At 46.1% G+C, this 11,316-nt stretch overlaps 2 protein-coding genes across 2 annotated transcripts in view; both read right to left on the reverse strand.

Annotated features, from left to right (window-relative positions):
• The window catches only part of DPYSL3 (dihydropyrimidinase like 3), a 26,186-nt gene extending 21,789 nt beyond the window's left edge, over nt 1-4,397 (reverse strand). Inside the window, exon 1 of the mRNA XM_024120468.1 lies at nt 3,777-4,397. Coding sequence (XP_023976236.1) covers nt 3,777-4,397 — 621 coding nt within the window. The remainder of the gene's footprint in view (nt 1-3,776) is intronic.
• Nucleotides 4,398-5,815: 1,418 nt separating this feature from the next.
• The window catches only part of LOC102984354 (dihydropyrimidinase-related protein 3-like), a 103,785-nt gene continuing 98,284 nt past the window's right edge, over nt 5,816-11,316 (reverse strand). Inside the window, exons 8-10 of the mRNA XM_055086913.1 lie at nt 10,392-10,512; nt 6,707-6,863; nt 5,816-6,032 (exon numbers count right to left, since the gene is read on the reverse strand). Coding sequence (XP_054942888.1) covers nt 5,816-6,032; nt 6,707-6,863; nt 10,392-10,512 — 495 coding nt within the window. The remainder of the gene's footprint in view (nt 6,033-6,706; nt 6,864-10,391; nt 10,513-11,316) is intronic.

Genomic DNA, 11,316 nt, shown 5'->3' on the forward strand with positions numbered 1-11,316 from the left:
GGCCACAGCAGTGAGAGGCCCGCGTACCGCAAAAAAAAAAAAAAAAAAAGAAAAAAAAAAGAAAAAGTTAGGCTGGTATATTCTAATCTAAAGATGTGTTGTTCAAGGGAAAATAAAGAATCAAATGGGGATGTTGAACAAATTTGTTAATTCTATATCTGGAATTGCAAAACAGGGTAGAGTCTTAACTAAGAGAAGAAAAGAACCTTTAAGGGTGGCTTTTTTTTATTAAAAGGACAACAGTCTGTCAAAGTATCAAGTTTTTTCTCCATTACACGTCAAAAGTCGCACCAGCTCACTTATTCTTCATTTCTTTCAGATGCAGACACCTCTGAAAGGACACTGGCTTAACTCGTTTGTTTATTCATTCATGCATTTTGAAACCCATTCATTCAACAAAATGTATCGAGTACCTGCTCTGGGAGAGGTTCCAGGTTACACACTTGAATTAACTTCACGGAGCTTACAGTTTCCTGCTCTGTTTCTCAAAGTCTGCTCCATCCACCACCTGCATCAGAATCTGCTGAGTTGCTTTTGTTAAAAGTGCAGATGTCTAGCCTTACCCAGGTCTACCAAGTCAGAATATATGAGATAAATTCTAGGATTCTGTATTTTAATAAGCCCCTCGGGCTTTCTCATGCTTTAAATATTCGGCTATAATAAGCAGATTCAGAATTTCACCAGACTAAATCATGCCTCTAAACAGCATTACCTGACTTAGCCTTTTGGTCAAATTCTATTTAACTAGGTTGTGGATGTGGCAGAGCTCTCTACCCCTCATAGCTGATGGCTAACTTCCTCAGAACCGGCCAGCTTTCTGGAAGCAGGAGGCTGGGCTAATGGGAACTGGCGCAAATCCTCAGCAGCAGATCTGCAGTTTTGCAGGCATTCACGCTCAAGCACTGAGGCCAGTTCCTAGGAACCTCGCACTGGTGACACAGGAGATGAAGGAGGGAGGGAGCTGAACGAGGCTTTGTCTCACCTGGAAACTATGAGACACTTAGAAAGGAAGGGATCCCTTCGCCCTGGAAAAGAAGAACTCTTTTTTTGTTGTTTTTTTTTTTTTTTTTTCACGTACATTTTTTAAAGAGGAGGAGGAAGGAAGGTGCATATACTATCAGCAGCCACCAGAAGTAAAATGGTCACTGCCTCTAGCTTGACAGAACTGGACCAAAGGTCAGAGGCTGATACTTCCAGCAAAGTACCTCCACTTTTCATTCTTCCTGTTCCATGTATCAAAGCTTAGATTAAATACAATTTCTTCCAAACTCTGGTGACTTCTGACTCCGAACTGCCTCGTGAAGTCACACAAGGGTTGAGGTGTCCAAATAGAGCATCTTCCATCTTACACGACATTCTCTTTCCTATCTGGTCCAAAAGTGCTGGGACAACGCACAGGATGAAACTCGCTCCAACAATGGTCTCCGAGCACATTCCAATCGCCAGGGCAACTTTTCCATAATACACCTGACTGAGCTCTCCTATGACCTCCCGAATCTGGATCTCCGGAATTCGGAGAATCCCAGGGATCGTTCCTTAAGCTCCACGGGTGATTCTAGTGCCCTGCTCACGTTGGGATGGCCTATTCACAAAGCCACGGTGTCCCTACAGCTGGAAGGTTAAGAATAACATGTAAAGACCCATGGATGCCACCTGACATGGGTGGGGGAGGTGTGGGCACCTAGAGGCACCGATCGCTGCTGTAATTACGTCACAGTTTCGGTTGCTCCATGAGGAAAGTGACCCTGTCTTTTTCACCTTCCCCCTCCAAGGTATGGCACATAGTAGGCACTCAGTAGATATCTGTTGGATGAATGGCTAAAGACGCTGTACTCTCCGACTGCCCTGCCAGCTTGAAACTTGTGAAAATGTCCCTTGTTGGTACCTTTAGAAAATATCTCTTCTTGCTCTTTAGTCACTTTGCATAAAGTGTAGCAAAAACTCTGAGTATAGCAGCTGCCTTCATTTAAATAAACAACGTGATAAAATCTTTCAGCTTGAGGTGAATTTAATAAACATATACACGAAACTCATCCAAATGGAAAAACGCCCTTATTCTTTTCCTGACCGGGAACAGATCTTCCCAAGGTGGGGCGGAGGCGGGGAGGCGGTGAGGAAGCAGACACACTTCTGTGCTAAGAAGCCTCAAAAGGAAGCTGGAAAGGGGCTGTGAGCCGGAGCCCGTCTGCCTCCACAGAGGCTAGGATGAAGAAGCTGGGAGTCTGATTGCTAGGGCATCTGGAGGGAGGGCTGGGGCGTCTGGCTGCTGCACTGAAAGCTTGAGAGTGGGGAGGAGAGCCAGCTCCACCACCACCAGGATGCCTCCCATGGGAGCAAGGCATTTGGAGCCTCTTCGGAAAATGACTTCATTATCTGGGTGTGCGGGGGATGTGGGAGAAGGCTATCAGGGGCCTGACTAATTAACCTCCTCGGTCATAAGGGAGTGGAAACTGCACGCTTAACTCACCTCCTCCGCTAGAGAGACAGCCCTGAGAGTCTGAAATCCTAACAGCTGGAGCCTGCACAGCCGGGGCGCTGCCTCTCCGGGAGCCCGCAGCTGGACTGGTGGAGAAGGACCCTTCTCCACCATCTCTGGGTAAAGATGCTCACTGAGGCACATCCCCCGAGAAGCTAAGATTGTGTTCTCCCAGTTGCTGGCTGTGATCCCTGGGCCAGTGACCTCATCCTTTAGCGCCTCAGTGTTCTCATCTATAAAACAGGGAGGAGGGTGGGCGCCATCTTGAAAGGCTTGGGCGAAGATTAAATGGGAACATACGAGAGCCCTGACCAGGGCCTGGCACATGGTGGGAAGCGCTCCCCAGGTGGGACCTGCTGTTGGAAGCTGATGGGTCTGAGATGAGGGTCGGCCTCAATGTGTTCCCACACCCCTGCCGACCACATTCCCCATGTCCTGGACAACTTCTAAAGCACAGCCCGAGTACTCGAGAGCTCTGGAATGCATCTGTTTTGGCTCCCCGCTATAGCCTAGTGCCTGGCACAAAGCACTGAGGAAATACTCTTAAAAGAATGAATAATGGTTTCTTGCTGTTAATGTTATCAAATGGACTAAGAGAGCTGACACTGTTTGCTGGCTGCCGCCTCCTAGCGGAAGCCAATCCTGAACACTTCTGAGATAAACAAAACCCTGGCGAAGACACATCTGTTCATCTAGCCCACTAAGCAACCCAGGAGACGGAGAGAGAAGTGCTTTCTGCTTCCTTACAAATGATCAATTGGGGCCTTGGGGCCCTTGCTTTCATCACTCTTTCCTCAGGTTTCTCAATATGATTTCTAGGAAATCAGTGGGATGTCTGATCCCCACAAGACCTGAATTCTTTATTATCTAAGGTCGTGATCCAGGCAGTCCTGGATCAGATTTCCAGCTTCTGAAAAATGCTGTCTTAGAGTTTTTCTTTAGGACTGAGCATGACACATACCTTGGACTCATTTTCAAAACAGAATCAGCGATGCTCTCCCACTAAATGGCCCAATGTGAAAACCTCCTCTGCCAGGATGCCTTTTCTGATTCCCCAGAATGGCCAGACGGCTCCCTGCTTTCCAGCTTCTGCTTTCTCCCTCGCTTGTCTATTTGCCCTCATAATTCCTCCTCCTAGACTGTGAGGTCCTTGAGGGCAGGTTCTGTTCTTAGCAGAGTACTTATGAGGGTGCCTGGCACATACTGAGAGCTCTGGCAACACTGAAGAAATGAGAAAATAAATGGGACGCAGACCCTAGCCCAAGCAGGAAGTGCACTGCAGGGAGCTGCGCTGCGTTACCTGGGCAATGATATCCCCATTCTCAGCGTGCACCTGAGCGATGGCTCCCAGCTCTCCCAGACAGGTGAAGATCTCATACAGCTGAAACATCGACATTTGATACAAATCCTTATAGGCCATGGAAACCATGAAGGAGTTCACCCCTTTGTCCTTGATAAGGCTCTGCACCTCCTGCTTGATGCTGTCATTCCAGTGGGTAATGTCCATGTGTAAGGAATAATCACAGCAACTCTTGCCATCGGCCCACTCCCGCCACTTCTCATAGGCCTCCGTCAGGCTGGACTCAGGCTCGGGCACCACGTGGTCAATGATCATGGTGGTGCCCCCCACTAAGGCAGCCTTGGTCCCTTGGAAGAAGTCATCCACTGTTGTCATTCCCTTGTAGGGCATCTGGAAGTGAGTGTGGACATTGATGCCTCCAGGGATCACCATTTTCCCATTGACCTCAATGGTCTTCACCCCTCCAGGCACAATCAGATTGTCTCCAATTTGCTTTATTAAGCTGTCTTCCATGTAAATATCAGCATAAAAGAATTGATCATCGTTGACGATTCTGCCTCCCTTGATCAGAAGACGTTCGCTCGCGATCCGCGGGGTGTTCTTCTTGCCTTGGTAGGACATGGTGCATTCTTTCATGTGTTTGTTGGCCATCTGCATATCTTCTTTGGAGAAATGTCTATTTAGGTCTTCTGCCCATTTTTAAATTGAATTGTTTGTTTTTTTGATATTGAGCTGCTTGTAAATTTTGGAGATTAATCCTTTGTCAGTTGCTTCATTTGCAAATATTTTCTCCCATTCTGAGGGTTGTCTTTTCGTCTTGTTTATGGTTTCCTTTGCTGTGCAAAAGCTTTTAAGTTTCATTAGGTCCCATTTGTTTATTTTTGTTTTTATTTCCATTTCTCTAGGAGGTGGGTCAAAAAGGATCTTGCTGTGATTTATGTCATAGAGTGTTCTGCCTATGTTTTCCTCTAAGAGTTTGATAGTGTCTGGCCTTACATGTAGGTCTTTAACCCATTTTGAGTTTATTCTTGTGTGTGGTGTTAGGGAGTGTTCTAATTTCATACTTTTACATGTACCTGAACAGTTTTCGCAACACCACTTATTGAAGAGGCTGTTTTTCTCCACTGTATATCCTTCCCTCCTTTATCAAAGATAAGGTGACCATATGTGTGTGGGTTTATCTCTGGGCTTTCTATCCTGTTCCATTGATCTATATTTCTGTTTTTGTGCCAGTACCATACTGTCATGATTCCCGTAGCCTTGTAGTATAGTCTGAGGTCAGGGAGCCTGATTCCTCCAGCTCCATTTTTCGTTCTCAAGATTGCTTTGGCTATTCGGGGTCTTTTGTGTTTCCATACAAATTGTGAAATTTTTGGTTCTAGTTCTGAAAAAAATGCCAGTGGTCATTTGATAGGGATTGCATTGAATCTGTAGATTGCTTTGGGTAGTAGAGTCATTTTCACAATGTTGATTCTTCCAATCCAAGAACATGGTATATCTCTCCACCTATTTGTATCATCTTTAATTTCTTTCATCAGTGTCTTATAATTTTCTGCATACAGGTCTTTTGTCTCCTTAGATAGGTTTATTCCTAGATATTTTATTCTTTTTGTTGCAATGGTAAATGGGAGTGTTTTCTTAATTTCACTCTCAGATTTTTCATCATTAGTGTATAAGAATGCCAGAGATTTCTGTGCATTAATTTTGTATCCTGCTACTTTACCAAATTCATTGATTAGCTCTAGTAGTTTCCTGGTAGCCTCCTTAGGATTCTCTATGTATAGTATCATGTCATCTGCAAACAGTGACAGCTTTACTTCTTCTTTTCCTATTTGGATTCCTTTTATTTCTTTTTCTTCTCTGATTGCTGTGGCTAGAACTTCCAAAACTATGTTGAATAAGAGTGGTGAGAGTGGGCAACCTTGTCTTGTTCCTGATCTTAGTGGAAATGCTTTCAGTTTTTCACCATTGAGAACAATGCTGGCTGTAGGAGACACCTGGGCAGGTATGAGGCCTCATCTGCACCCCCAGCACCCCCATCACAGGGCAAAGAGGAACAGTGGCAGGAGGCTCTGATCTGGCCCTGGATGCCCTCCTATGACCTTGATGCTTACCACGGCCTTGTCCCAGATGACAGACATCCGCTCCTCCACACCATTGGTGCCCTCGGGAATGGCTGTGAAGTTGTCCTTCCCGATGGCCTTCTGGGCAGTGCTGAAGGTGCAGTGGGCACTCCCGGAGAGCTGCAGGTCCCCACTGGCAAAGGAGAAAAGCTCCATGTGAATGGGGAGGCTAGAGGCACCGCAGGGGCCCAGAAATGAGGGTCTAGTTTAAGCACGTGGAGCGCCATGACTTGAGTTTGGAATCCTTATTCTCCCTCTTGCCAACTATGCGAACTTGGGTGAATTTCTTCCCCTCCCTAGGGCTCAGTTACCCTACCTGGAAAATGAGGGGGTGGGATTAGATCACCTCTTGTGTAACAAATAGGACCCAAATGAGGGATGGGACTTATCCACAGAGGGCAGCAGCAAACTAGTCTCCCTGTAATTTTGGTTAGGTGGTCATCAAAACTGGGCAAATGATTTTGTCTCCCGGACCCTCAGTTGCTCAGTCTGTAAAATGGTGATGCTAGTGCCTCACTCACAGCGTTGTTACGAGGAACAATGAGACCACACGTGTCATCTCACCCTAGTACTTGACATACAATATGTATTAACTGCTGTTACCGTTACTAATATGATCACTGTAGTATCTTTTAAAATACGATGGGGAAGAGCCTGTTATCTGTGCTCAACACTGCAGGGGAATTCTCGATGTTTTTTCCTCACTGCAGACTCTAGTCTAGCTGATGGATGGGCGGCTCCAGTCCTCATCCCATCGTTCCCAAGATGCCTCCACACACTGCCCACTACTTGTCATTCTGCACCAACCTGGCCAGCAAGGAGTTGATGTAGTCAGGGGTGGTTGGGTCAGGACTCAGAGGTGGGGATGTCACAAACGCAGCCGCCTTGGCCCAGTTCTTGCTCCAGTAATGGGTCCCATCCGTGCCCAGGCTGGCGGTGATGGGCTCCCCAAAGACCACGTTTCCTGGAACAGGTAGGACAGAGGCAATGGGTGATATAACGTATGTGCTGCCCTGGGCCGGGCTTAGATAATCATAGCCCCCAAGCCTACTCAAGGCTGAGGCTCTGGAGTCAGGCAGGCCTGGGTTCAAGCCCATGTTCCCCCACTTTTCTAAGCCTCTGCTCTTCTATCTTCTAAATGGGAACGATTCTGTATTCTGTAGAAGCCACTGGTTGCAAGATGCAGCATCAATTCTCAAATTCTGAGGCAAATTAATATTTGAGGCAAAAAATATATATATATATATTAATTGTAAGATTCATCTTCATTTCAGAAATGTTAAAATGTGGAATAAATAGGTCCTGGAATTGATGAAATAAGACGATGTCTACTTCTCAGCCTTGTGAAAATGAAAGGTTTGGCATACGCAAAGCGTCTGGCGCATAAGAGACGCTAAGCAAATGTGATTTCTTTTACACCTCTGACTCTTCCACACTGTAGAAGCCCAAAGCCCCATATGTGCCCACATCACTGGGAACTGCTACATCCTGCTGTCGCAAAGACATGCTTTGGTTCCACAAAGTAAAACCAATTCCTGAGGATGATACATCTTATTTGCATCATGTTTGTTACTCCTTAACCTAAGGCAATGAGTGATTTGCTCAAGGACACCCAACAACCAGGGACACAGCAAAGCTGAGGTTAGCTTCCCGGACCCTGTGTCTAGAATGAGAGGCCGGAATGTCCAAATTAAGGAGAGGGGAGGAAGGATACTGGGACATACGTTGATCTAAACTGAGCTTCTGAAAGAAGGGATAGTGATACAGAAGGCAATTGCTATCTCATAGAAGGTGGGTTGGTACCAAGTTTCTCTGTGCCAGAATCTTGGGCTAATGATGCCTGTGCAGCCCTTGGCTTCTTTAAGTTTGGTCCTCCATCTTCCACATTCAAGTTCCCCACAAGGTGGAAGTTTAAGAAGGCTGTATGGCTAGGATTACAGGTTTTGCCTTGCTTCAACTCCAATCAATTGGTCTTAGTTGCCTGGATTTCTGTGCTGGGAAGAATTCTAAATATGCTTCTGGTCTTACTAGAAAAGGCTCATGATTGATTTGTGATGTCTGCCATGGGCAAAAGAAGGAAGCAATGGCAATGATTCATATAGGACAGCCCTGCTCTTTGGGGCGGCAGTGAAAAGGATCCACACAGGACTAAAGAGAATTTCAAGGACTCTCCAAAACTATTTACCAGACTAAAGCATATGGGACTACAAAGAAATGAAAGTCAAGGCAAGCATTCAAGTACTATTAAGAGAAATACAACCTTAAAAGTAGAAGACCTCTCCCTGTGGACTCTTTAGATGGAAGACTAAAGTAAGTAGAGATTGCAATTATATTATTGACACAATTGGATTTGGAGACTAGCTCTCCAAGCTGGGAGATTCTGGACAAGATGTGCTTCAATTTCCTCATCTGAAAAATGGTGATAATAAATGCCAGTTTCTCCTGGTGAATTCGGCTTTGTGAATTCTACATAATAATACATTTAAAGTATTTCCCTCAATGCAGGGCATACAGTTGGTCCTCATTAAACTGAAATGCCTAATGTTGATTCTGAGCAGCCGTGCAGAGACGCTGAAGAGCACTTGGGGATTAAACGCCCTAGGGCTTAAACAGTCCCCTGGTCCAGAGGGAAGAGTGAACCCTGCCATACACTGTCTTCCTGCTCTGAATGCTCTTGACTCCTTCCCTGAGAATGACGGTTCATGAGATGTTTATTGGCTTCCATCTCAGCAGCCCGTTTTTCATCACTAAAATAATGCCTCCCTTCCACCCTGGAGACACAGCTGTACTAGTTCTCCTTGCCAGACAGTCACGAGCCAGAAGGCTAAGGGTGAGGAATTTTTCTACGTGGAATTTAAAATAAGACCCAGCACATAATTGAAACACACTGTCTTTGAAGCCCCCAGGTCATCCGAGAATGGGTCCCAAGCAGGATGTGGCCATCAGCAGGAGGCATGAGAGGGTGAGGATAGTAGGTGGCCATGGGGAGAGGAGTGGAGGTATCCCCGTGCACTTTTCTTTTCCTCTTTCCCTTCTCCAAGAACGGGTAAGCAGCACTGGGCTTCTTTCGTGGTTCTGTCCTGATGACTCATACCCAGTGAAGCAGCCAGGCCATATCATATGGAGACACTTAAAAGCTGAGCGAGAAAACAGCAGGCTTCCCGTGAGCAGGGTAAGGCAGGTGGTGCCCCAGAATCAGCCAGCTAGAAAGGCTGTCAGGGCAATTAGAGATTCCCCTCCCGTAAGAAAAGGGTCCCGTTTGCCAGAAGGCCAGGCAGCCAAACACTCGGCCATCAGTCAGCTGGAACTATTTTTAGCCGCCCCAGTCACTCACATGCGTTGTTTTACAGACCAGTTCTGGGTTTGGTAGATGAATCATTCAGCTTGGTCCCACTGGCACACGGCAGTCACAATCGTACAGCCGGGCCTAGGAGAGCCTCCCTCCCAACCAAACGCAGAGCCCTACGGCTCCCGCGTCTCAACCACACTCTGTTCACAAGTGAGCCCATTAGTGTGTCACTGAGGACAAGAACGGAAAGCAGGAAAGCAAGTTTTGAAATGAGGGTAAACTTGAGCTTAGCATGAGGTGGGCAAAGGAAGCCGAGTTAACAGCTGTGGAGAAAAGAAGCGTAAGTCAGAAGGCCATGGGGACAGAGCTGGGTCATGAAGGCCACACCGCTGGACGTCCTTTGGAGACCCATTCAACGCCTTCTCTGAAATAACCTGTGCTACCCTGCGTGGCACAGGGGGTGGGACCTCCTCCCTGTACTCTGCCCTCAACCCTGGCCAATCAATTACACCATCTCTGGAGCAGATATTGGTTCAGAGATGAGCCCACGACCCAAGCCAAGGCAATGGCAGTGTTCTTGGGGACTTTTGCTTGAGCTATTGGAAAAGATGTTCTCTACTCCCTCACCATGCCCCCACCAAGTGTGGAGGACAAAAGCAGCTCTTAGCATTTATTCTTGTCCTTGTTCATACTGAAAAGAGAGGAAAGCAGAGTCCACAAAGGAATAACAGTGATAGAGCCCTAATATCAGTGTTTAAACCCCTTGATCCAGCCATGCCTGAAACACCCTCAACCAATAATTTACTCGTTTAAGTCCATTTGAGTAGGGTCTTTGACTGCTGCACCAAATATAATCTTCATTAATATGTCCATTTATAAAGTTCAGATAACATGAACTGACAGTGAAAGATCACAGGGAGGAAAAGAGATGCACCAATTCTCCAAAGAACTGATTCAAGCTGTGTCATCTCAGGCAGACCACTTACCCTTCCTGAGCCTCAGTTTACTCATCTGCCAAGTAGAAGAAATCTGGGATCCTGCCATCCACACAGGATACAGAAAGGATCCAATGGGCTAACAAGGATGAGGGGCTTCCCTGAGAGCAAGGCAATGAGCAAAATAGGCACCATTTATACAGGACAGCCAAGGGAAAGGAGCCACATGGCTTGTTAGGGGCTCTGAGATCTTCGGAGCACAAATCACCTTTTTTCCTGGCTTGCGAGATGAGGTCGGCTGCGCTCTTACTCATGACCTTCGTGACGTAGAGAGGACAGTTGGTTTGGCTGGCGATGGTGATGGCACGGAACACAGCCTCAGCTTCCAGCTGCAAAAAAAAGTCCCCGGGAGTCAAGGGGAGCACGAACCTCTCAGAGTACCACTCCCCTGTCTCTACAAACTGAGAATGCAGTGCTGCACAGAGGTTAAAAGCCTGGAAGATCTGCAGCTAGACGCCCTGGATCCAAACCTCAGAACTACAGCTTCCCAGCTGTGTTGCTTTACTGGGCTTCTCAAAAGTGGAGATCAGCCCCGAGATAAACCCACCCACTTATGGTCAACTAATCTACAACAAAGGAGACAAGGATATACAATGGAGAAAAGACAGTCTCGTCAATAAGTGGTGCTGGGAAAACTGGACAGTTCCATGTAAAAGAATGAAATTAGAACACTCCCTAACACCAAACACAAAAATAAACTCAAAATGGATTAAAGTCCTAAATATAAGGCTGGACACGACAAAACTTTTAGAGGAAAACATAGGCAGAACACACTTTGACATTAATCGCAGCAATATCTTTTTTGATCCACCTCCTAGAGTAATGAAAATAAAAAAAATAATTAAAAAATGGGACCTAATTAAACTTAAAAGCTTCTGCACAGCAAAGGAAACCATAAACAAATCAAAATGACAACCCACAGAAAGGGAGAAAATATTTGCAAATGAAGTGACTGACAAGGGATCTCCAAAATATACAAACAGCTCATGCAGCTCTATGTCAAAAAAACAAACAACCCAATCAAAAATGAGCAGAAGATCTAAACAGACATTCTCCAAAGAAGACATAGAGATGGCTAACAGACACATGAAAAGATGCTCAACATCACTAATTATCAGAGAAATGCAAATCAA

The sequence above is a fragment of the Physeter macrocephalus genome, chromosome 8, assembly GCF_002837175.3.
Source record: "Physeter macrocephalus isolate SW-GA chromosome 8, ASM283717v5, whole genome shotgun sequence".
Classification (NCBI taxonomy): Eukaryota; Metazoa; Chordata; class Mammalia; order Artiodactyla; family Physeteridae; genus Physeter; species Physeter macrocephalus.